This window comes from Lissotriton helveticus, chromosome 5_1 (genome assembly GCF_964261635.1).
Source record: "Lissotriton helveticus chromosome 5_1, aLisHel1.1, whole genome shotgun sequence".
NCBI lineage: Eukaryota > Metazoa > Chordata > Amphibia > Caudata > Salamandridae > Lissotriton > Lissotriton helveticus.
The window spans coordinates 2054781576-2054809017 of NC_136065.1; the positions used below are offsets into that span (position 1 = coordinate 2054781576).

Consider the following 27442-nt stretch of genomic DNA (forward strand, 5'->3'; position numbering starts at 1 on the left):
TCATCATCACGCTCAGCAGCTCTTCGGGCTAGGGTCAAAATGTCTGTTTGCTGCATGCCCGCTGGGGCTGCAGTGACCTTTATGATGACTGGGTCGTCGTTGGCAGAGTCTTCATCAGCAGCAGTATCCGCCACTTCTTGTTGAGCCTCATCACACTCCATAACTCTGAGACTTTGGACGAGCTTCCTTTTACGCTTAACTACCTTTGTTGGATCATGGTGTGCCTCACTCTCAGACGGCTGTGGTGCTGGTTCCCAAGTTTGATCCGTATCATCAGAAGGAGGTGTGCTTGAAGAGGATGTAGACACCACCCTTGATCTCTTCCTTGCTAGGGGTGTGGAAGACAATGAAGGATCATCAGGAGGAGTGGCTTCCTCAAATTATACCTCGCCTTGATTGTCGATTTCCTGATGTGCCCCTACTTCGGGAGGAACAACTATTGTGGGCACTTGTGACCCTCCATGCACCTCTGCTTGCGCATCTCCTTGCGCTGCCTCTCCTTCCACATGTACTTGGGCTTGTACTTGCACATGTGATTGTTGTTGCGGCTGTGGTTGTTCAACACTCGTCAGATGAGCTACAACAACCTGTGTTGATTGAGGGACATTGCTGCTGCTTTCTTGCGATGAGCCAACATCACTGGTCGATGGTGATTGAAGAACTATACTGGCTGCCTCTGCAGCACTCAAGGGCTTGGACTTAAGTTGGCGTGGTGGTGGTGGTGGCACTGAGCCCAATGGAGCGGGGGTGCTGCTGCCAGCTTGGTCCCCAGCAGATCCCGCTGCTGCTGCTGCAGGCATACTTTTTTTTTTACTCCCAAAAAAAGGGGCGGGCGGCACACCAGTGTCCTTGGTAACTTGCTTCTTCTGCTCCTTACTGGCACCTTTCTTGCTAGAGGAGCTACGGGTTACTTTTTTTGGGGCCATCTTCTTCAGAGCAGGTCAGCAGGCAGCAGTTGCACGAGTTGCAGAGGGTTCTGTGTCCAGACGTGACGTCGCGTGACGTTATGCTGCACACACACACCGCTGCAGGACTTTTTCCTGGCACTGGTGGTTCTCTTGAGTCTTCTTGTGCACCTAAAAGCAATGGAAGACAGAGGAACATCAGTTCAGTAATACACCCCAAAAAATCGACAAAACACAGAAAAATGAGCACAATCCCATGCCATCCATGATGTTTACATTGAAGACACCCCACCGAGACGAGGAAGACGGTCACCCAGGCCCTCGTCACCAGCCGACTGGACTACGGCAACGCCCTCTACGCCGGAACCACCGCCAAGCTCCAGAAGAGACTCCAGCGGATCCAGAACGCCTCGGCCAGACTCATCCTCGACATCCCCCGACGCAGCCACATCTCCGGACACCTGAGAGATCTGCATTGGCTCCCGGTCAACAAGAGAATCACCTTCCGTCTCCTCACCCACGCGCACAAAGCCCTACACGACCAAGGCCCGAGCTACCTCAACAACCGGATCAACTTCTACACTCCCAAGCGCCTCCTCAGATCAACCAGCCACGCCCTCGCCGCCGTCCCCCGCATCCGAAGAGCGACAACAGGAGGAAGGTCCTTCTCCTACCTGGCCGCCAAGACCTGGAACTCACTCCCGACCGACCTGCGCCTGACCCAAGACCACCTCTCCTTCAGGAAGAAGCTCAAGACCTGGCTGTTCGAGCAGTAACGGCACCCCCCCCCCCAACCCAGCGCCTTGAGACCCTACGGGTGAGTAGTGCGCTCTATAAATGACCTGATTGATTGATTGATAGACACCCCACAGAAAGACTAGGGACATGCAAGTATGCGACACTCACTACCCTTGGGCATAATGGATGAAAAGTAGGCAAAATAAGTGCATGCCTCAGACACTGCCTCTCTTCAAAATGGCCCCTTACACCCCAAGCACATGTTGCCTGTACCAGCCAGCACTCAAGATGGCCACCACCACCACCCACATGGCCAGTCCACATCAACAGTACACCCCCAAAAAACAGAAAAACAGCCAGAAATCACCACAATCCAATGCCATCCATGATGTTTACATTAAAGAGAGTGAGACCACACCACAGGCACACTCAGTCCATGCACCACCACCCCTGGGCAAAAGGCCACACCAGCAGCCCCCCAAAAACGACAAAAAACAATAAAATAAGCACAATCCCAGCCCATCCATGGCCTCAATTATGTTTAAATTCAAGAAGACACCCCACAGAAAGACTAGGCCCATGCAACACTCACCACCCCTGGGCAAAGGGCCCCACCAGCAGGCCCAAAAAAATGAAAAAAAAACAATAAAATCAGCACAATCCCAGCCCATCCATGGCCTCAATGGTGTTTAAATTCAAGAAGACACCCCTCAGAAACACTAGGCCCATGCAACACTCACTACCCCTGGGCATAATGGATGAAAAGTAGGCAAAATAAGTGCAGGCCTCAGACACTGCCTCTCCTCAAAATGGCCCCTTACACCCCAAGCACATGTTGCCTGTACCAGCCAGCACTCAAGATGGCCACCACCACCACCCACATGGCCAGTCCACATCAACAGTACACCCCCAAAAAACAGAAAAACAGCCAGAAATCACCACAATCCAATGCCATCCATGATGCTTACATTAAAGAGAGTGAGACCACACCACAGGCACTCAGTCCATGCACCACCACCCCTGGGCAAAAGGCCACACCAGCAGCCCCCCAAAAACAACAAAAAACAATAAAATAAGCACAATCCCAGCCCATCCATGGCCTCAATTATGTTTAAATTCAAGAAGACACCCCACAGAAAGACTAGGCCCATGCAACACTCACCACCCCTGGGCAAAGGGCCCCACCAGCAGGCCCAAAAAAACGACAAAAAACAATAAAATCAGCACAATCCCAGCCCATCCATGGCCTCAATGGTGTTTAAATTCAAGAAGACACCCCTCAGAAACACTAGGCCCATGCAACACTCACTACCCCTGGGCATAATGGATGAAAAGTAGGCAAAATAAGTGCAGGCCTCAGACACTGCCTCTCCTCAAAATGGCCCCTTACTCCCCAAGCACATGTTGCCTGTACCAGCCAGCACTCAAGATGGCCACCACCACCACCCACATGGCCAGTCCACATCAACAGTACACCCCCAAAAAACAGAAAAACAGCCAGAAATCACCACAATCCAATGCCATCCATGATGTTTACATTAAAGAGAGTGAGACCACACCACAGGCACACTCAGTCCATGCACCACCACCCCTGGGCAAAAGGCCACACCAGCAGCCCCCCAAAAACGACAAAAAACAATAAAATAAGCACAATCCCAGCCCATCCATGGCCTCAATTATGTTTAAATTGAAGAAGACACCCCACAGAAAGACTAGGCCCATGCAACACTCACCACCCCTGGGCAAAGGGCCCCACCAGCAGGCCCAAAAAAAACGACAAAAAACAATAAAATCAGCACAATCCCAGCCCATCCATGGCCTCAATGGTGTTTAAATTCAAGAAGACACCCCTCAGAAACACTAGGCCCATGCAACACTCACTACCCCTGGGCATAATGGATGAAAAGTAGGCAAAATAAGTGCAGGCCTCAGACACTGCCTCTCCTCAAAATGGCCCCTTACACCCAAAGCACATGTTGCCTGTACCAGCCAGCACTCAAGATGGCCACCACCACCACCCACATGGCCAGTCCACATCAACAGTACACCCCCAAAAAACAGAAAAACAGCCAGAAATCACCACAATCCAATGCCATCCATGATGTTTACATTAAAGAGAGTGAGACCACACCACAGGCACACTCAGTCCATGCACCACCACCCCTGGGCAAAAGGCCACACCAGCAGCCCCCCAAAAACGACAAAAAACAATAAAATAAGCACAATCCCAGCCCATCCATGGCCTCAATTATGTTTAAATTCAAGAAGACACCCCACAGAAAGACTAGGCCCATGCAACACTCACCACCCCTGGGCAAAGGGCCCCACCAGCAGGCCCAAAAAAACGACAAAAAACAATAAAATCAGCACAATCCCAGCCCATCCATGGCCTCAATGGTGTTTAAATTCAAGAAGACACCCCTCAGAAACACTAGGCCCATGCAACACTCACTACCCCTGGGCATAATGGATGAAAAGTAGGCAAAATAAGTGCAGGCCTCAGACACTGCCTCTCCTCAAAATGGCCCCTTACACCCAAAGCACATGTTGCCTGTACCAGCCAGCACTCAAGATGGCCACCACCACCACCCACATGGCCAGTCCACATCAACAGTACACCCCCAAAAAACAGAAAAACAGCCAGAAATCACCACAATCCAATGCCATCCATGATGTTTACATTAAAGAGAGTGAGACCACACCCAGGCACACTCAGTCCATGCACCACCACCCCTGGGCAAAAGGCCACACCAGCAGCCCCCCAAAAACGACAAACAACAATAAAATAAGCACAATCCCAGCCCATCCATGGCCTCAATTATGTTTAAATTCAAGAAGACACCCCACAGAAAGACTAGGCCCATGCAACACTCACCACCCCTGGGCAAAGGGCCACACCAGCAGGCCCCAAAAAAGGACAAAAACAGCACAATCCCAGCCCATCCATGGCCTCAATGGTGTTTAAATTCAACAAAACAGTTGTATCATGCACCCCTAACCAACCCTGGTCCTACTGGATACTGTGGCTACCCACAATATAATTTATTTAATGTTCTGAAAAAGTTCCAAAATTTTACTTGCAGCAACTGTAATGCCCCAAACAAACTTACTTGTGAAAGTTGATTTCTAATCCAAAAGTGATCCAAAGACAGTCAAAAAGGCCTCAAATCCAAATATCCAGCAGCACCCACAAAAAGTAATCCTTCCAGCTCCAGATACAAATGAAAGTGACCAGGAGATGGACAAAGCACTGGGAGGAGCCTGCTGGACAGGAACAGGAAGTTGGAGACTGTGGGGCACTTCCTTCCTCCCCCCCCCCCAAAATGGACTCCTTGCAAAAAAAAAGGCCATGCAAATGTCAACCTGAGGAGTGATTCTGATAAAAATCATAATTTTCTGAAGGTTTATCCTGTTTGCTGGTGATTTTCTTGTGCGAAATTGCAAAATCTCTATTTCGCAAGTGCTAGATTGTTCCTTTCCGCCGCAACTACGTGTTCGCAATTGCGAACTCTCGCGAGGTGTGCTGTGCAAGGTGGCAAGCCGCGATTACGTATTCGCGGGCGCCAAACTCCCGCGGGAACACGCAGCAAGATCTAAAATGGCGCGTCACTCGCAAAGAAAAACAACTCGGCAAACGCTAAATGACGGAAAGTGAACGCCGTGCACCACGCCGCGCGCCGCAACCAAGCAAAAAATCCGCCGCGAGCGGATTCACGGATTTTCGACAAATTCGCGAGCGTTCGCGGATTGCGAATTTGCCGAAAATCCGAAAAATCCGCGATCGGAGCGGATTTTACGCCCATGCTTATACCTAGGGCATTTTCGCCATAAGTGATCAACTAAGCCATGCCAGTACCTTAGTGGTGATCATAGTATGCATCATCGGGGCGTTCTGTGAGTTGCTGGGCCTGCTCATTGGCAGTCTCTGCACGACTTGTGCTGCCTCTGCCGCTGTGTCCCCGGAAAAAAAGGTACTATAAGGCCTTTTCCATTCCTAGAAGAATATATTCTACGTATTGAACCTCGAACGCAAGGTTACCCCACCCCCTCACCCCCTTTTTTATTAGGTCCTGAAGAAAGCCTACTTGACCCCTTGTGGGCAATTTATGGCTGAAACATGTCGACCTTTTTACGGACATAATACAGTGTGGAAGCCCCATAATCAAGCTTCCTACGCACGCCCAATATTTTTAATAAGGCCTTCTCTCCAGCACCAATTAAAATGTATTTACACTGGTTAATAGAAGCCTTTTTAACTGTATACATGCCCACTATTCCCCATTTTCGTTTTGATCACTAATCACTACTGTACTAACCAGTGGTTTACCTCCAGGTGGAGGAAGCATACAATCAAACCCTATGATGATGCTGTCACGTCACTAATAACAAGGCGGAGAATCAAGATATACCACCTATTGAGGCTTGGTACGTGAAAGAGGTTTTTTTTATCGGCACCGCAACCAAATAAGAGAATAGAACCCTGGTTACTCAGGACAAGTGATTCCTTCCCATTTTGATTTTTTGATATGGCCACAGCTGGCCCAGCTTCAAATCGGTTACCAACTCTGAAAGGCAAATACAAGTCACACCTTAGCTTGCCCGCTCATTTGTGTAGTTGTGTAGGCAGACAGGCTAGCATCTCTTTCTGAGGGGGTATACCTGTTGCGGAACCAGTTTTCTAAGAGGGGTGGATCAGTATACTGGTCACACCTAAAAGGTGTGCCTATAGCTCTGGCACAGGGAAAAAGGGTCCCGACATCTTGGGTTTGGGGCAGAGAAATGCACTGTGGGATTGTTCAGTGCCAATCCCACATAGGTAAGATTGAGTAGGTGTGTTAGGTGGGGATTTTCCTCCCTTTAGTTAGTGAATCCTCTCCACCCACAAACTCAAAATTAGCATAAAAGTTGTACCCCTGGCTTCCGTCCTCAGAACACTGCTGGACTCAGAATGTATAGAAGGAGGACTGCACTTGCTAAACCTCTCGACCTCAGAAAAGAAGGATACCCTAAAAAAAAGAACTGCACCTGCCAAACTAAGACAGGATCTCAGAAAGAGAGGGCAGCTCCTTTTGTTGAACTCATCGCCGGAGACCCCAAGGGCTCCAACTTGTGTTAAGGACCACTGCGTGGACTCCAAGTGTTAGTTAGCTAGCCCCCGTTAAACTTCAGGAACACAAAGACCAAAGAAGCTTGCACCTGCAATGTGCCTAGCTGGCCAGTTGTCACTAGACTTGTCCTGGACTCAGCAGGTATAGTCTGTGAGATTGATTCCTAGCCACCAAGAGGTCCAGGACCCTTGGCTGGTACTCAAGTGTACTACCCCTTTGGAGGTGCTAGAGTGTACTCTTTTTCCCAACAGAACTGCAACTTGCGAGCTTAAAGCAAAATATAACGTGTTTCGGGCATACACTCTGAGACTTATAGACTGCCTCTCCATGCAAGTTCTTAGATAGCCTCTAACACCTTTGAGAACCAAGGCTTCCATTGGACCACTGGACTTGGTCTGTCTGACGATGTCAAACACCAACTCGGAGTCAAGCAGCAGAGGACCTCGATGAAGGGCTTGTCATCAAAAAAAAGAGGCAGAAAGTCATGTCTCTTACTTATTAACTGTTTTAGTACTAATAAATACTTCACACTTGTTTTCCTTTGAGTTAAACCTGCCTGCTCTGTGCCACAGATACCCAGAACTGAGCTAAGGTTTGATGTAAAGAAACCTAATTGAACTGAATACAAGTAACAATATTGCTTTTTGAAATCTCACAATCACCCTAACTAATAATCCACTTTCTCACAGTATACCTAAATTCTTTATCTACGTGATGCACTTAGGCACACAACAGCACTTCTTTGGCTTACAGTGGCAACTTAGAGCATATGCTGGTAGTTTATAGGAAACTGATAGCACGTCTGTGGATGCAGCAACATTTGTGGAACAACCCCGACCTTTTTGGGCATCAGACATCACTCCTTGTGCATGGGATTGCCTTTTATACTTTGGTAATCTCCCTGTTTTGTTTTTAATGGACCTGCAGCTTTTTATCTCCATGTAGCCTCTGTGAGGACATCTGGTCGCTGGCAGTGGAACTGCAGCCTTCAGTCATCATGCATCTGCTCTTAGAGGAGTCCCTCATTTCTTTTGTGCCCATGTGCACCAAAAACAAGGCTCCTTATAACGTAACGTAAAATAACATACATATATATGCATGTCATTAAATAACCAAAATAAGATATTAACCTAGTTCCTTTACCAGCATCCCTTTATGTACCTTTGCTCCACGTTGGGTCTCCTCCACTCCACCACATTCCGGAACTTATCAAGATCTAATGAATGTTAATTTATTATATAAGCTCCTGAGACCTGTACCTCCTCCCTTCCTCAATGCGGACTCCCACTTATCTCAGTGCCAAGAGTCCCTTAATGTGACATGTATGTCCAGGTATGTGCCTCTTGCTCACAATGCCATATGATTCAAGCTGCACTTGACTGACGAGGCCAAATTAAGCAGAAATCAATTTGGAGTTGCTTGAGTTACCTCCTGGAGGGGGCCTTACCTGGGAGTTTGTGGTGGAATGCTCCGAGGAGGAACAAAGTCAGGACTAGTTTGCATAAGGTGGACCTCTGTGTAGTGGCATGAGGAAGGGGTGACAAACAATGGACTAGAGTGCTGCCTCGACTGATCGTCCAAACATTTCATTGTTCATTTGCCAAGAATCAGTCTAGGAGGTGAATGTTGTATTTACAAATGCTATAGATAACAAAAATAAATCAATTGGTGGACTTTATGGTTGATGTTGCTAACCATAAGCAACAAACCTCACTGATTTTTAGGTTTCAGATCATGATTCTGATATCCCATCACAAAAGGAGCACATACACCATATGGTTCAACATATCTTTGGGTGTCAAATGCAAAAGCCTGAAAGAGGTTCAATCCCTCCACTTTGTGAAAAAAAAGTTATGTGTAACAAAAGATCCAATTTCCACCAACAGGTGCTGTAAGCTCCCACAATTTGTAACTGCCACCTGGCGTAAGAATACTCTGTGATGTGTGATGTGTTGTTTGGTGTCGCCCCTCAAGTTTTCTGTTCCTCTTGGTTTCATGCAGGCACAGCTGGCCCGTGAAAGAAATAGAGGTTAGAGGACCCAAGATTGTCATTCAAAAAGGTGAGCACATGGTATTCTTATTACTATGGGAAGAAAATATTTGAAAGGAAGCAAAGTGGGAGTTTCACAGACATTGAGTCCAGTTCTAGGATTTTTCAGTATCTGAGGAGCTACACTCAATGAGACCAAGATGACATCCCATCGTGACCTTGCAGAACTGCAGTTACATGGATCACACAAGCGCTTACACCAAGATAAGATACCAATGAGATCATAGAGTACTGCAGCTTCATTGGCTTACACACTGATTGACACCAAGATGAGATCCCAAAGAGATCTAGGAGAACTGCATGTTCACGGACCACCCATGCACTGACATCAAATGAGACCTCAATGAGATCTCACGTAACTGTAGCTTCATTGTTTACACGCACACCAAGACGAGACTCTAGTGAGAAATTACAGAACTGAAGCTTCATGGATCGCAGGTGCTCTAAAACCTAGAGGAGATCCCAGCTAGTTTGCACAGAACTGCAACTTATGGATCACATACACAACAGCTTCTGCTCTCAACCAACGCACGCCACGACCGAACCACCGCCCCCCACCACCACCCTCCACGCCTGGACCCCGATCAGCACCGAAGACCCCGTCCGCACGATGAACTCCATCCACTCCGGATCTCCGACCGACCCCTGCCCCCACCACGTCTTCAACAAGGCCGACGCTGTCATCGCACCCCACCTGCGGGACATCATCAACACCTCCTTCGACACCGCTACCTTCCCGGAGAGCTGGAAGCACGCCGAACTCAGCGCTCTACTAAAGAAGCCATTAGCCGACCCCACCGACCTCAAGAACTACCGCCCCATCTCGCTGCTCCCGTTCCCTGCAAAAGTCATCGAGAAGACCGTCAACAAACAGCTGGCCGCCTTCCTCGAGACGAACGGATCCCTCGACCTCTCGCAGTCTGGCTTCCGGGCCAACCACAGCACCGAGACCGCCCTGATTGCAGCAACCAATGACATCCGAGCCCTGCTCGACAACGGAGAAACAGCGGCCCTCATCCTCCTGGACCTCTCCGCGGCTTTCGACACTGTCTGCCACCGCACCCTAGTACAGCGCCTCAGCAATGTCGGAATCCAGGAGAAGGCACTGGAGTGGATCATCTCCTTCCTCGCCGGAAGGACACAGAGAGTCCGCCTCCCCCCGTTCAGATCAGAAGCCACCGAAGTCCTCAAGGCTCCTCGCTCAGCCCTACCCTCTTCAACGTCTACATGAGCCCCCTCGCAGCCATTGCACGCCAGCACAACCTCAACATCATCTCCTACGCCGACGACACCCAGATGATCCTCTCCCTCACCAACGGCCCCGCCACCGCCAGAGCCAACCTACACGAAGGGATGAAAGAGGTAGCCGAATGGATGAAGGACAGCCGCCTGAAACTGAACTCGGACAAGACGGAAGTCCTCATCCTGGGATCCTCACCCTCTGCCTGGGACGACTCCTGGTGGCCCCCAGCCTTAGGCAGCGCACCCAAACCATCAGACCACGCACGCAACCTGGGCTTCATCCTGGACTCCTCCCTCTCCATGACCAGACAAGTCAACGCCGTCTCCTCGTCGTGCTTCAACATCCCGCGCATGCTACGGAAGATCTTCCGGTGGATCCCCACCGAGACCAGGAAGACGGTCACCCAAGCCCTCGTCATCAGCCGTCTGGACTGCGGCAACTCCCTCTACGCCGGAACCACCACCAAACTCCAGAAGAGACTCCAGCGGATCCAAAACGCCTCAGCACGACTCATCCTGGACATCCCCCGCCGCAACCACATCTCCGGACACCTGAGAGACCTGCACTGGCTCCCGGTCAACAGGAGAATCACCTTCTGCCTCCTCACCCACGCACACAAAGCCCTACACAACCAAGGTCCAGGATACCTCAACAACCGCCTCAACTTCTACGCCCCCAAACGCCAGCTTCGATCGACTGGCCACGCCCTCGCCGCCGTCCCCCGCATCCGAAGAGCCACCACAGGGGGAAGGTCCTTCTCCTACCTCGCCGCCAAGACTTGGAACTCCCTCCCGACACACCTCCGCCTGACCCAGGACCACCTCGTCTTCAGGAAGCAGCTCAAGACCTGGCTGTTCGAGCAGTAGCGGACCCCCCCCCCCTTCCCCCAGCGCCTTGAGACCCTCTGGGTGAGTAGCGCGCTATATAAATGCTTTGATTGATTGATTGATTGATCATATGCATTAACATCAAGATGAGATCCCAGTGAGTACTCACAGAACTGTAGCTTCTTAGTTCACACATGCTCCGGCACCAACATGAGATCTTGCAAGGATCACCCATGTACTAACAACAAGATGAGATCCCAAATAAGATCTCACAGAACTACAGCTTTATGGATTACATAGTTACCACTGCTAAACTGAGATATTTATGTGCTACAGAGCCAAGGGGTCTCACTCACAGTGGGATTATTGGCAGTTTGTGACCAAATAGTAGTAAGATTTTTCAGACTTCTAAAATATTATTTAGCATAATGACAATGTCACAGGAAATTAGTTCTATATCTTGTTTGACCTTTTACCATCCCTGGAAATGACCTCCTGTGCCATGAGACCCAGTTCAAATTGTAGGACACCAATATGATTTAATGGCCCTAATGCATAAAAGTATGACTGCTTTAACTTTTAAGAAGTTGATTTGAACTAAACCTAGATTGCAACTCCCAGTACACACAGGTTTGGTGAATAAAGAGCAAGGTTCTAGAGTAAATACTCCTACCATACTGAGTCACCTGATAATTCTACCCTTTAGGAGGTCTCCCACGCCCACAACCAGCTCAAACCCCGCAGATCTGTGCAGAAAGTTATTATACTGATTTTGAAATTAGACAGTGATTTAAAGTGCACAGTTAGGTCCTCTCTATCTTTCAAAAATGAAGTTACTGTCTCATGCACCATTTCCCACTGACCTGAAAAAATATTGTCTGAGACCTCAAACCTGCAGAGAAAATGAGTATTAATCCTATGTATTCACTTAAGCCAGTTGCCTGTACTGTTTACTTTTCCTATTTTCTTGTACATGTAGAATCATGGCTCTCTCGCTTAATGATTTCACACTGAGCCATCCCTTTACTGCAGCTCCATGCTCAATATGATCAAACCGGTCTCTCTCTCTCTCTCTCTGACTACACTAGAGCCTGATGGATTCCAAGATCACTGAGATCAAAGCTGTCTCACTCTGCACTAGAGCCTCATGGATTCCAAGCTCACCGAGATCAAACCTGACTCACTCTCTGTACTAGAGCCTCATGGGTTGCAAGCTCACTGAGAGCAAACCTTTCTCTCTCTCTGTATTAGAGCTTCATGGATTCCAAGATCACTGAAATCACACCTTGCTCTTTCTGTACTAGAGTGTCATAAGTTCCAAGCTCACTGAGATCAAACCTGTATCTCTTTGTACTAGAGCCTCATGTGTTCCAAGCTCACAGAGGTTACACCTTGCCCTTCCTGTACTACAGCCTCACGTGTTTCAAGCTCATGGAGATCTCACCTTGTTCTTCCTGTACAGGAGCCTCATGAGTTCCAAGCTCACTTAATCAAACCTGGCTAACTCTCTGTACTAGAGCCTCATGAGTTCCAAGCTCACTGAGATCAAACCTGTTTCTCTCTCTGTACTAGAACCTCATGTGTTCCAAGCTCACTGAGATCAAACCTGGCTCTCTCTGTATTTGAGCCTCATGGTCTCCAAGCTCACTGATATCAAACCTTCTCTCTCTGTACCAGATCCCCATGAGTTCCAAGCTCACTGAGATCAAACCTGGCTCTCTCTGTATTTGAGCCTCATGGTCTCCAAGCTCACTGATATCAAACCTTCTCTCTCTGTACCAGATCCCCATGAGTTCCAAGCTCACTGAGATCAACCCTGGCTATCTCTGTACTTGAGCCTCATGGTCTCCAAGCTCACTGAGATCAACCCTGGCTATCTCTGTACTTGAGCCTCATGGTCTCCAAGCTCACTGAGATCAAACCTGTCTCTCTCTCTCTCTCTCTCTCTCCCTCTCTCTCTCTCTCTCTTTGCATTAGAGCCTCATGAGTTCCAAGCTCACTGAGATCAAACCTGACTCTCTCTATACTAGAGCCTCATTGGGTCCAAGCTCACTGGGACCACACCTAGCTCACTGAGAACAAATCTGGCTGAGATTCATGGGCTTCAAGCTCACAGAGATCGAGCATCTCTCTCTCTCTCTCTCTCTCTCTCTCTCTCTCTCTTTGCATTAGAGCCTCATGGGCTCCAAGCTCACTGAGATCAAACCTGTATCTCTCTCTCTACATTAGAGCCTCTCGGTCACCAAGCTCACTTAGATCAAACCTGGCTCGCCCTGTATTAGAGCCTGGTGGGTTCCAAGCTCACTGAGATCAAACCTGTCCATCTCTATACTGGAGTCTCATGGATTCCAAGATCACTGAGATCAGACCTTGCTCTCTGTGTTAGAGCCTCATGGGTTCCAAGCTCACAAGACCAAACTTTCTCTGCCTCATAAATTTCAAGATTCAAGCTCACTGGGATCAAACCTGTCTCTCTACTAGAGCCTTATGAGTTCCAAGCTCACTTAGATCAAACCTGGCTCGCCCTGTACTAGAGCCTGGTGGGCTCCAAGCTCACTGAGATCACACCTGTCTCTCCCTGTACTAGCGCTTCATTTGTTCCAAGCTCACCGAGATCAAACCTGACTCTCTCTCTCTTTTCATTAGAGCCTCACAGGTGCCAAACTCACTTAGATCAAACCTGGCTCTCCCTGTACTAGAGCCTCATGAGTTCCAATCTTACTGAGATCAAACCTGTGTCTCTGTCTGCATTAGAGCCTCGTGGGTTCCAAGGTAACTTAGATCAAACCTGGTTCTCCGTGTTTCTGAGCCTGGTGGGTTCCAAGCTCACTGAGATCAAACCTGTCTATCTCTGTACTAGAGTCTCATGGATTCCACGATCACTGATATCAGACCTTGCTCTCCTTGTATTAGAGCTTCATGGGTTCAAAGCTCACAAGACCAAACCTTCTCTCCCTGAACTAGAGCCTCATGAGTTCCAAGCTCACTTAGATCAAACCTGTCTCTCTCTGTACTAGAGCCTCATGGGTTCCAAGCTCACTTAGATCAAACCTGTCTCTCTCTGTACTAGAGCCTCATGGGTTCCAAGCTCACTTAGATCAAACCTGTCTCTCTCTGTACTAGAGCCTCATGAGTTCCGAACTCACTTAGATCAAACCTGTCTCTCTCTGTACTAGAGCCTCATGGGTTCCAAGCTCACTTAGATCAAACCTGTCTCTCTCTGTACTAGAGCCTCATTGGTTCAAAGCTCACTGAGAGCAAACCTGTTTCTCTCTGTACTAGAGCTTCATGGGTTCCAAGCTCACTGAGATCAAACCTGTCTCTCACTGTACTAGAGCCTCCTGGATTTCAAGGTCACTGAGATCACACCTTGCTCTTCCTGTACTAGAGCCTCATGGATTCCAAGATCACTGAAATTACACCTTGCTCTTCATGTACTAGAGCCTCGTGGGTTCCAAGGTCACTGAGATCAAACCTGTCTCCCTCTGTACTACAGTCTCATAGATTCCAAGCTCACTGAGATCAAACCTGTCTCTCTCTGTACTACAGCCTCATAGATTCCAAGATCACTGAGATCAAACCTTGCTGTCCCTCTATTGGATCCTCATTGGCTCCAGGCTCACTTAACCGCATGAGCGCTAGTGGAATTCTGCTCCTGTGCTGAGTTTTTTAAAACCGCACTTTACATGACGAGCTGGGCTCGTCATGAGCGTGCGAGGAGGCTACCTCATGACGAGCCCAGCTCGTCATGAGCGTCGAAGGGGTTAAATCAAACCTAGGCTTCCACTGTACTACAATCTCAAGTGTCCAATGCTCACTGAGATAATAATAATCTCTCTCTGTATTAAAACTTCATGGTTTATTCTAACTGACATGACAATTAGCATTGTTGGTAATATCACTAGGAATCCAGTAATTACACCAGAATCTGTCATTCTTTGTGCTCTGTTTCTTACCTCAAAGTTCTGATCTCATAATATATTTGTTCTGTTCTAGAAAACCGTGTCTATGTTACATTTTACCCCACCTGTGAGGACTGCCTGCTCATGGAAACTGACAATGGAATGGAAGTGGTCCTCAACATGTTCAGTAAGTGCAGTGGGAAGTGGCTCCTTTGCTCCCTATTTTTGTTCACACTTTATAAGTTGTGTTTATTTATAATTAAATACTTATGTGAAAATCACCTGATGCCACCACTATGTAAATGGTTAAAAAATGAAGGATGGGAATGGCTGAATCAATCAAGTGCAGAAGGCAAACAAGCACAGGCAAATCTGGAGCTCACCTCAAAAAGCACAGTTTAGCCAGAACCTTTGAATCTGCTAGACACTTCCTCTTTCAAAAGAGCACAACCACTGACTTGTTCCAGCTATTTGGGAATCAGGGAAAGCCTACTGCAGAGCTTAGGAAACATTTAAAGAACATATGCCAAATTGTGTGCCACATGTAGGCTATGCCTGCAGTGATTGTGACCACCATGTAGCTTCCCAAATTTCTTTTTTTAGTGGTCCGACGCTGTATGTTCCATTGCACCAGCAGCTTTCACAAAGGCTGGTGTAAATGTGTTGAATGTTAGTAAGCGGATACAAGGAAAATTCCATTATCTAAGATGGCTGCTGCAAGATGATGTTGATTTATCAGCCATTTTAGATAAGGGCATTTGTATAAAGAATCAAATGGGGTTCGTTAGGCAAGGAGTACCGTTGGTATATCAGAGCAAGCTGAGGCAAAATATCACTAGAGCCAGCTGCCCAAGAGACCTACAGATATTCCAAGTGAAGAACATAGAAATCTTCTCAGGGGTCTCACTGATACTTGGTCCTTTTAAACCAACAAAGAAGAAATTGGCACAGAAGCTGAAATATAAAAAGAATGCATTTATTCACCTCAGATGAGGGAGACTACGTCACACAGAAGCCTTAGCAACTGAATGAGGCAGTCTAAGGAGTACAGAAAACAGGGGCCTTATATATGCTTAGGGTTACATAGTCAGCATAAGACCAAGGGGTGATCCTGGCTCATGTAAGCATGCAAAATGCCTAATATGGGCATGCAAGATCTACTTGCTCAACAAAGTGGGAGGAGAGTTACTTCTCCATACAGCAGCAAAAATAGCCTGACAGTTGTATGAGAGAAGCAGGTGCATTCTACTAGATAGGCCCTTCTGAGCATGTGCAAGACTCTGAAGAGGGAAACAGCACATGGCTAACTAAAATGGCTGCCAAAAAACAAAATGGCTTTCAGCTCATGCTAACAAATCCCTCCAATCTTTAACAGATAGTCCTTTTAGCACGAGCTAAAGACATTGCTATGATCCAGTAGGAACACAGAACATATTTGCACATTAATTTTCATAAATTTATCAATATCCTAATTCATTGCTAGGTGGGAATTTTCCATTCTAAAAATTTCATTAAGCGGGTATATATGAGTTATAAGCAAGAATACAAAGGGAACAAAGCATCGAGTCATCACAGTCTAGTAAAAACATTTTCAGGGCTCCTATTCATTTCATTTTCAGAATAGCTAACAGGACATACATATCTAATAAAAACATTTTTAGTAAACTTTTCCATCGTTCCCTTTATGAGGGCTAGAACATTAATTATATTTGGGACCAGGAGGATCACAAAGGGCCATAGGAATTAGGACGAGGAGCTGCAAAGGGCTACTCCTCCTCAAAAACGGGAAGACTAAAGGGGTAAATTATTAACATGAAAAAGAAGAAGTCCTTGGGGAAATTGAAGCCACTGTACAGCCAACCAGAGGTGAGTCTTCTCCCTGTGACCGTTTGAGCCTCACAGGCAGGCTCTTGCTGTTTCCACGGTGGAGCTGCACAACTCGCAACTCAAGAATCACAGCCCAGTTTCAAGGAAAAAGTCTCTTCTTTCAGGATAGGGCAGTCACCCACCGGGCAAATGCTCTCAACGATCCAGTCCAGTGTCTCAGGCAGTGCACCAGTTTTCTTCACTTCAATCTAACAGGCACCAGAGACACAGAACTTGTACCCTAAACTCAAGTCCTTCCCTAACTCCAGTATTGCTCTGCTGGCGCACTGCTCATTTGTTGGGGCCACACATTGCATCCAGTGTACCCAGGTATCTCTTGACCAACAAACAAAGGAGCAAACTTGCATTCACTTCGGGACCAGGATTCAGAGGCCTGATGCTAGGATCTCTGAAGAAACCCTTGTTTAAAAAGCGGTCACCTCAAGCAAAGCCTCCTCGCCATTCTGGTCAGTCTGTGACTCTCAGCTGGGCATCAAATACTTGATCCATAATTTCTCCTTTCTGATTTGTGACCCCGTCTTTCGCCCAAGACAGTGGCAGGGGTACACGATTCATCTCAGGGATTCCGCCTTCACTGAGGTCCTAGTTGCCAGCAATGCCTGTGCTGGTTACCTTCACTTTGGCTTCAAGCTGGACTGGTGCTGACGTTGACTCCCCAGGCTGAATCTGATGTCCAGGCCCCTCTGGCAATGGTTGTAAGGCAGCAAATATCTATTGGTGGACAGAACAAAAGGTCTTTAGACAAGGCACAGAAACAGTCTATCAACAGAGAGGATAGTCTCAGAATAATTCCTAGTCTTGGGACGCACCATATATTAGCAAGGCACCCAAGAACCACTTCATTTATCTACGTGAGAGTGAACAAAACCTGGACCTATTGGCAAGTATAAAAGGAACTCTTTGGTGAACTGACAAGAGTAATACATCACCCAATCCCAAGCAGCCAAGGAAGTATGTGTTCATTTACTAAGTTGTGAGGAAAAGAGAAAAACAACACAGACATACCCTAAATCCTTACATTGGTGTATTCCTGTGTACTAATCTGAAAACCATAAAAAAAAAGGAAATGTTCTAAACTTTTGCTCATAAACTTTACATTACTTGTACAGGACTGCAAACACTTCTAAAATGATTCTTCTTAATAAAAGCACCTACATTGTACGCTTAGGATCATGCTCTCATGTTATAGGAGCAACAGGAAAATCTAAAACTGCTAATTTAACAGGGTTTCTTATCTATAAAACAACATTTCCTTCAAAACATTTTTTTGCTAAGGATCACATGGGCATCTTCCCTGCATTCTACTTTTCATGATCCAAACTATGCAACATCAGATCTAATAAGGACTGTCAGTTTATTTACACAGACTAGCTAATAAAAGCTAGCAATGCCCTTGCAAAACTATGTAGCATGAGAATAACATACAATAATGGTGTTATCACCTTAAGACTTGTAGAACAAAAACTACCCACATCTAGTTCCCCTAAAAGGTCAAACAAGGGAACAACAATCTAGACTATTTATCCTGTCATAATTTCATCAAACAGGATGGCCAGTAACATAACATATATACTTATTCATTTTATTATTGCTAACAATGTTTAAAACAGTATTACTGAATGGCAAATTAAATGTCTCATTGCTGTCCAGTGTCTCAGGCAGTGCACCAGTTTTCTTCACTTCAATCTACACAGCTTACACAGGCTAAAAACAATTGAGAAAAAGAGAGAGCAACATACATTTTACCTAGCCTTAATTTGTAGAGGAGCTAGCCTTCTTCCCCCATTTTGACAGTAGGAAACCTGAAACAGGTTTCCCTTCTGTCAACACTATCAACCCCTATTTGTAGCAACTGGGCGTAAACAAAGTTATAGGAGGTACATAGCACTGTTGAGAGGGCTAAAAACATGAATACCCAAACCCCAATCCTTTTAGCAAATGTACAAGTGAAACAGAAGGGTGAATGAATTCAAACTAAATTTCATTGCCTCAGCTTTTTTACAGTAATTCTCAGACTAAAAGCATTAGTGCTGTATATAAATATGGCAAAGCTTATCTGTTAATCAAAGTTCACATATACCATTATATAGTTTTCTATCATATGAGTACATAAAGTGCTTGCTTTTGCCAAAAATAGTAAAACTTCTCCTTTTCTCTCCTGTCGTCTTTCAAAAAGTTTCAAAGGTCAAAATGTCAAAGCAAACTTTACTCTTGGAGCCAATGCTATGCTTCTAAATATAGTACTGACATTTAACTCTTCCCAGCTGTCCTATTCTGTATTCAAGGGTGTCCATGCGGCTGTCCCAATTCGAAGTCACACTAGAGACAGAAAGCTGGAAAGCACTTATCCCCCTGTTTTTCAGTTTAGAGATAAAAGAATAACTTCTGCTGGTTTTTTATATTTATTTTCAATTGTAAGCAGTGTGCAGTATACTTGTCTAACAATATAGAAGTCAGCTGTTTGTATTATACCTAAATGTATGCATTTACTGAAGCCTAAGGCAGTTTAAAAGCTGCTCTGACTGCAGAATTTGTTTTTAAATTAGTGAATTTTTCCCAATTTCGACTTTGATATTTGGGGCACTTAAAAATGAATATCCTTTATTTATTTTGCATAATAGTCATCCTCAGAATGTTCCAGAGATTGGGCATCAGAAATATATAATTTATACCCTTAGAAAAATGAGTTTTGTACGCCTGCGCAGAGTGATTTCATATGCAAATTTCCTCATTATGCGGTATAACACAACTTAGATTTAATTTTAATGCTAGGAGGTCACAGTATGAGTATTAAGCTTTATAAATATAAAAAAAACGAATTTAAAAGCACTTATTTTTTTAATAATTTTTTAATAATTAATAAAAAAATACATGTTTTAATAAAACCAATCATTTTTATATTTCCACATAGGAAAAGCAAGCTTCATTCCGTGCCTATCACATTTAGACGCATTCATTCATAAGCCTAAGCACAGAAGCCTAACTTGAAACATGAAAAGTTTTGCGCCACTTTTTTAAAAGGATAATCATTATTCAACATCAGAACCAAGAATGTGCTTATGTAAAAAGGCCTTAAGAAAGAACATCCCTACTTTAAATATTTTCCTGTTATCCAAAATAATGAACCTCATTTTTGTAACTTTTTAAAACAGCAGTCTGAAATGCAGGATTTTACCCCGTGTTTAACCGACAAAATCCTAGCCGAGTCAACATTCCTGTCTCTCCGCGGCCTACAATCAAAACAACAGCTGTTGCTCAGCGGCAGTTAAAACACAGCTGTTGGAAAGCTTTTTTAGTGTTGAAATGTAAGCATGGTGGCAGTCTATTTAAAACTGAGGCATTTCAATGCATGTTCTATAATATGTGTTTAGTTCAGCAACATCCAATTTACTCAGATGATGTGTTTGCCTGTTGATAGCTAACACAATGTATCTGAGTAAAATGTTGTACCATTTTATAATTGTTTATTTATTGCAAAACACAATTTCATTTTTGAGGCCTATTTTATTCATATTCAATGTGAATTCTAATTTCATCTTTTAAGCATTAGCAGTTTGTACATGTGCATAGTTGCTTACTCTATCAATTTAATAGTAACATGCAGTTATTTAGCATATCATATAGTTCATTTCTGGATTTTTATTTAATTTTAATTTAATATTAATTAAATGACATTTTGCATAACAGACAGATGACAGCAAAATAAAAACACAAACAAACACATTGAGCTCATTCCAGACATATACAGAAGGGGGGTCAAACACTCAGAACACACAATACATCACGCTTAAGGCTAGCCATTTTTACACAAAGAGCGCAATCGCTATTTACTCACAGAAGTATCACTAATGGGAAAACCACAAACCACATAGACATTTAAACACACGATTAACCCACAGATCAACACTTAAGACAGAAACAAAGGACAGCCTACAGACTGTGCTTAAACCAAATCATTTGTAAATACTAGTTGTAAGTCATATTTACAAGAAGAGCTTCTCAATAGTATTCCAAAAGACTGCAAAAAAAACAGCCCAACAGACTGTTTTATTTTCAAGAAGCCAAAATACACTCAATTCACTAGCTTTGTCTGGCAGAACACCAAAAAATCGCTCTGCATTTCTCCATTTATAAAAGTGCACAGAAAAGGATCATGTTTGTATTATTGTCATATTTTAATTCCATTGGGGTACAGAGTCACTAAGGAAGAAAAATGTTTTTTATACCTAAACCTATTTAGGTATTCCCTCAGGGGAGCCAGCTAATTTAATTCACATCTCACTATGGTACCTCCAAAAAGCAACACATTCTTCGATGTGTGCTTGAAACAGGCATGCCAAAAATAGGGCAGAATATGTAGTATTATAACCAAAGTAGCACTTAAGGTACTCTTGTACTGTGTGCCGTTCAAATCAATTCAAAACAGAAAAGATTCTGCTAATTACCTGCCTACATAAATTGCAATTTATATATTACAAATTCCAAATACAAATATTGGCCAATCATACAAATCCAAAGCCACAGTAAGCGTTACTAAACTACCTTGCCAATCCCATGCATCAAAACCAACAGCAAACGTTGCATCAAAACTACCCTTACCAATCACTTGGTGTTCAAATTCTAACTGCCAAGTTCTGAATGACCTATTGGTCTTTTTTTAGAATACTCACGCCAAAAAGTTTCTCAGTCAGGAGTGGTAAACATCACGTGGAGGATCAAAATCAGGAAGACCAGAAATAGACAGGGTTGCAGAGACAGAGAATCCCCAGAATCTCTGTGTGCACAGAGAACCTCCTTAGTAGAATCCTGTCCTGTCCTCCTCAGTAGATTTCTGTCTCCTGACAAGATCACTCCCTTAGATAGCCACTTCTCTGATGAGGTCCACGTTGGAGCGCCATTTGAAGAACATAGAAACCTTCTCAGGGGTCTCATTGATACTTGGTCCTTTTAAACCAACAAAGAAGAAATTGGCACAGAAGCTGAAATATAAAAATAATGCATGTATTCACCTCAGATGAGGGAGACTACGTCACACAGAAGCCTCAGCAACTGAATGAGGCAGTCTAAGGATTACAGAAAACAAGGGCCTTATATATGCTTAGGGTTACATAGTCAGCATAAGACCAAGGGGAGGTCCTGGCTCATGTAAACATGCAAAATGCCTAATATGGGCATGCAAGATTTGCTTGTTCAACAAAGTGGGAGGAGAGTTTCTTCTCCATACAGCAGCAAAATAGCCTGACAGTTGTATGAGAGAAGCAGGTGCATTCTACTAGCTAGGCCCTTCTGAGCATGTGCAAGGCTCTGTCGAGGGAAACAGCACATGGCGAGCACATGGCTAACTAAAATGGCTGCCAAAATACAAAATGGCTTTCAGCAACAAATCCCTCCAATCTTTAACACAAGCCACGCACCGAATGCCAGGCAGTACCTCATGGAATGAATGTTTATAGGAAGGAATCTTCTAACAACCACTGGCTACTGCTGCGGTGTGCAGCTTGGAGTGCAATTGGTTTGTAGAGACCCACCAGTCCATGTTTAAGCATAAACATGTATATATCAATAAAATGGGCTGCCTAAAAACAACAATGATACAGCAAACAAGCTATTGCCTTAAGTTGCTGACAGAAGCCAATGACTGAAGGTGCCTGACCCAAAGCCCTTTTGTGTATACAGTCCTGTTATATTGTTGGTATGGCAACAACAACAAGCTGTCAAGCCAGACCTAAAAAGAGTTGATTTAATAGTCTTTGAAGCAGTTCTGAACCTAGCTAGGAGAAAGGAGGCTCATGTTGAAATTGGGAAAGAGCCAGAACAAAACAGTATTAACTTTATGCGAGATACAGACACAACCATGGAAATCAGCTCACACTGCCAGGAACAGTAACTCCGAACCTGCTACAGTTAAAGATAACAGCAGCAGTAGTTAGGTAGGACCACCAGACAGGAACACAAAGCACATCATGCCTGCAAGCGTTACCGGCGTAGGCAGGCACAACCGATCTGCAGCAGCTATATAAGCAGCAACAGTAGAGCTACAGAAGCGACAGCCACAGGTGGGAATGGAAGCTATGCAGGATCTGCAGCCACCTTCCGGAACAACACTTCTGCAGGAGCTACATCAAGCTTTGCGAGGACAGTTTTGCAGATCAATATCAAATTGTGGTTTCAGTGTTTTTTACAACAGTGATGTTGAATGCAAAGTAGTGTGTCATCTGGTCAAAATGGCCTTCGGACTTCGGGGATGTGTAAAGCCCCTGTTACTGCGTTACTGCCCGCTCTTAACACGGACGCATAGCAGGACCTGGATAGAAAGGGACAGGGGCAGAAGCGGATGAAAGAGAGAAACTGAGATTATATATATATATATATATATATATATATATATCTTCAACGAAGAACGGACACGGCCAGCTCCAATTCGCAACCAGAGCGTCCGAAGCACCACAGCACAAACAGGGTCCAACACTCGTTTTTCAGGTAGTTTTTTTTTAATTATTTCAACACCATCGTGCAGACAAAAGAGGACGGTCGACGCTTTTCGGCTGTTGCCTTCGACTGGACAATATATATATATAAATATGTGAAGATTATCACTTACCCCCCCACCCCCCCTCCCAGATTCTCATTTAGGGCCTCGTTGACCAATTTTGATCAATTAGGAGACACATCCCACCCACGACAACTTTCTAAGTAATCACTATATGAAAATACACCAAACATAATAGGCAATTTTAAGCAAAATGTTCTGTTATGTACTCCGAGTTGGGTTGCATGATGCCAGCTCAAACCACAGCAAGGAACTATTCTGCATCATCAAGGAGTTCTCTAACCCCACAGCCACCGAGATCACAGTCACTCCCTCACAGGAGCTCTGCAACAACCTCTCTGACTACTTCTACACCAAAATTGATACCATCTACAAGTATACGTCAAAAACCTGATACCTGAACTCAACAGGCTTTTCAGCAACCCAGACCCCCAGGAAAGATCCCTAACCATATGGGAACCTCTCTCTGTGGACACAACTGCTGCCATCATGGGCTCCATCCACTTAGGAGCCCCCGAGGATCCTTTCCTCCACCACATGTTCAACCTAGGACAAATCATCATCAGCAAGGAGTTCACCACAATCATCAACGCTTCCATCACATCTGCCTCTTTTCCTGAAGGATGGAAACACGTAGAAATCAAACCACTCCTCAAAAAACCCACTGCAGACGCTAAAGACCTAAAAAGTTACTGCCCCATCTCCCTAATGCCTTTCCCAGCCAAAGTGCTGGAGAAAGCAATAAACCCCCAACTCACCACCCAGAAGAACAACCTACTAGACCATTCCGAATCCAGATTTTGCTCAAATTACAGCACTAAGACTGCCCTGATTGCAGCCACAGATGACATCAGGACCCTTCTAGACAGGAAAGAAACTCCTGCTCTTATCCGCTCTGCAGCCTTCGAATCTATGTCCCACCATACCCTCCTGTTTGCTCTCCACCAAATGGGAACCCAAGGAAAAGGCCTAGAATGAGTCTCTTCATTTCTCTCTGGACAAACCCAAAGCGTCCGGAAAACACCTTCCACCTCAGGACCAAAAAACAACATCTGTGGCGTCCCACAAGGATCCTCTCTAAGCCTGACCCTTTTCAATACTTACATGGCACCCCTGGCCACCTGGTCAGATCCCATGGCACAAGCATAATCTCCTATGCTGACAACACTCAGCGCATCCTCTCACTCAGACCCGACTAATATCAAATCTAACTTCCCCAGGTGCATGACCAGCGTGGTAGACTGGATACATAGTAGATGTCTCAAACTAAGCACAGATAAAACAGAAATACTCATCTTCGGGAGAAGCAACTCCCTGTAGGACGACTCGGGTAAAAGAGCTCGCCTGCACCCTCACCCACAGCACATGCTAGAAACTTCAGACAGCAATCTCTTGATGAAGACGCAGATACATGCTGTCTCATTCTCTTGCTTTCTCACCCTGCATTTACGCAGAAAAATCTTCAATTGGCTTCTCTTCAAAATGAGATGCACTGTCACCCAAGCCCTTATCACCAGGCACCTGGACTAAACAGACTGCAGACCATTCCAAAACACAGCTGCCAGGTTCATCCTCGACCTACCGAGGCAGACCCACACCTTCACCCACCTCAAAGGCCTACACTGACTCCCAGTCCTCAAATGGTGCCAGTTCAAACTGCTCACCCACACATACAATGCCCTTCACAACGTAAATGTAAAAAATGTATATTGATACTAGTATAGCGCACTACTCACCCGCAAGGGTCTCAAGGCGCTTGTACGAATACCGCTGTGGAACCCATCCTGGCTTTCCCTGTGAGGTGTCCACTCCTGGGCACCCCCAAGGTGGAGGCCAGGCATCCTTAGCGTTGTGGGGGCCGTTGTGGAGATTAAGCAAGCTATTGCCCAGAGTTACAGAGTGGGACTCCATGATTGGAATAGGTACCGAGGCGAGAATTATCAGGTCCGTGAAATTTTGAGCCCAAGACCCGCGAAGGCGGGGAATTGAACCCTGGTCCCGGGCTAGACCTCTGCATCAGGGTCTGCCGCTCTAACCATTGAGCCACACTTCTCCACTCAAGGGACTAGCCTACCTCATACACAGGGTGAACTTCCACCAACCTACCAGCATCGTTCATTCCTCAGCCTTTTGCCTGACCCCCTCTCCCTCCCACATCCACAGAAGAAGGAGCGGTGGCGGCACCTTCTCACACCTGCCAGGCAAGTCCTGGACCGGCCTCCCCCTCCGTACTTCCTCCACCCTGCAGGAGTTCAGGAAAGACCTAAAGACCTGGCTCTTCAACTAACTTATCTCAGCAGCAGAATTCCTCCCACCCAGTGCCTGGATACCCTCAGAGATGATAAGCAACCCTCTACATATCCTATTTGATTGTTTGATATTTAAACAACTCAAAGTAGAAAAACCTCCTGGAATGGGTAAAGTGCCTTTGCAATTTTTCCGTCAAGCCTGGAGCGCACATGCTATCCTTAAGCTTAAAAACTTGGCTGAAATTTTCTCTGACACTTTTTTAGATCACGCGGAGGGCACTGGGCTGCTCTTATGCTTAAAGTTATGCAAGAAAAACACAGATTTATGGTTGGTATTATTGCATAAAATCTGCTCACATTACAATTATAAATCTAGTAGGAAAAAAAATAATATGTGACTCCATTGGCAAACCAAATTCGAACAAGCTCAGTAAGGGAAGACAAAGTACAGATTTATCGGATTTTACATGTAGGTTTACAGTGGAATACACCCGAGATGATTAAACATAGGGATTACACAGGTGCCTAGGGATGAGATTACGAGAAAGGAAGTGACCAACTTTCAGATAATGCAACATTTTTTTGTCTGAGGGCTGATCTTCACTTTCTTATCTCAGGAGCCCAGATGTCAAAGAGTGGCTTGAGACAACAGAAATGGGTGCATCCTTTCAACTGTAGTGTGGGCAGGGCTCTGCTTGCACACATTGCTATGTTAGCATAAGCGTATTAGAAGTTAAACACCATTTTGCCACTTTGCAGCTTCTGCACACAACACTATAGGTAGCTGTTGTTGCAAGTTAGAATGCTTGATTTTCTTCGCATGAGAACGGTCTGTTCTTCACATCCCCAGACTTACACCGCAACCTTAGTCTGTACACTGCGTGTAGAAGTTTTCAAGGTCATAATAACAATGTATGCTGTGATTCAGGCTGATCGGCCCACGCTCTAGACATAACACGCACACAGCTTCACTGAACTGAAATCCTAGTACCTTTAATATTGCATTGCATGCATGATTCTGGTACTTGGAAGAATATCCTTTCCAGAGACAGAGAGCTTTGCTGATCCTGATATGTGATTCACCTCTGCTGATCTTGGAGGTATGGGATTCCCCATTTAAGCCTAAGAAAGCTTCTATTATTATAAAACCTAGTTACTAGCAAGGGGAGGGTGGTTCACAAGGCGCTATAGTACCTGTTTCCACTATCATTGTAATATGATTTCTCCCCTTGTGTTTTATGGAATTGTAACAATGCTGATTGTTTTATTTCCAATCATATGCCTGCTTATGTTAGCCAAAATACTGCATCTTAGAGCACATAGTTAGAAAATAAACATTTTAAACTTTTCCGTGTCTCTAATTACTCACGTTGTTGAGTGTTATGAGAATAAAAACGAAAGAGTGTTCTTGATACCCACCATTCCTGAGAGTACCCTAAGTCGCATGTTCTGGGTTGTCTAATCATTGGTAGCTTTGCACTAGGACGGCGAGCTAATGAGACACTGATGCTGGTCAGATAGGGGTTCTGGGTTCTGAGGTTTTTTTTTGGTGCACCACAATTCACCGAGGCCCTGGTTTCCTGCGCATAGTTCTGTGCATGAGCAGAATCCCCGCAACACCACATAGTGTGAGCAAGAAAGCATGCTTTAAGTGGTTATGTTAATCTAAGGTCAATAAATCACTTTTCACAATCCCTCCCTTTTGCACTAATTTTGCAAAAGGAACTAGAGATCTTTAAATGATTCACTTCCAGTTCCATGTACGGTTCAAGACACTGTAAATTCATAATCAGATTTTCAATAGAGGTCAGCATCTTCAGCTAGCGTTTTTACTGGGTAGGATGGAGAGATACAGTTGCCTCTAGTAAGAGAGGTCATGAAGGCAATAAAGATTCGGAGAATAATGTAAATTACTATTAGAACGATAAAGATAGAAAACAGTCTTCACTTCTTATCCTCCCAAAATACTTTTTAGCTAAGAGA

The 27442-nt window shown here is 45.2% G+C and overlaps 1 protein-coding gene across 2 annotated transcripts in view; it reads left to right on the forward strand.

Annotated features, from left to right (window-relative positions):
- Positions 1-27442, forward strand: part of LOC144756277 (uncharacterized) — a 294158-nt gene that overhangs the window by 239730 nt on the left and 26986 nt on the right. For both annotated transcript variants that reach the window (XM_078645938.1, XM_078645937.1), the window contains 2 exons: positions 8753-8811; positions 14868-14960. In XM_078645938.1, coding sequence (XP_078502064.1) covers positions 8753-8811; positions 14868-14960 — 152 coding nt within the window. The remainder of the gene's footprint in view (positions 1-8752; positions 8812-14867; positions 14961-27442) is intronic.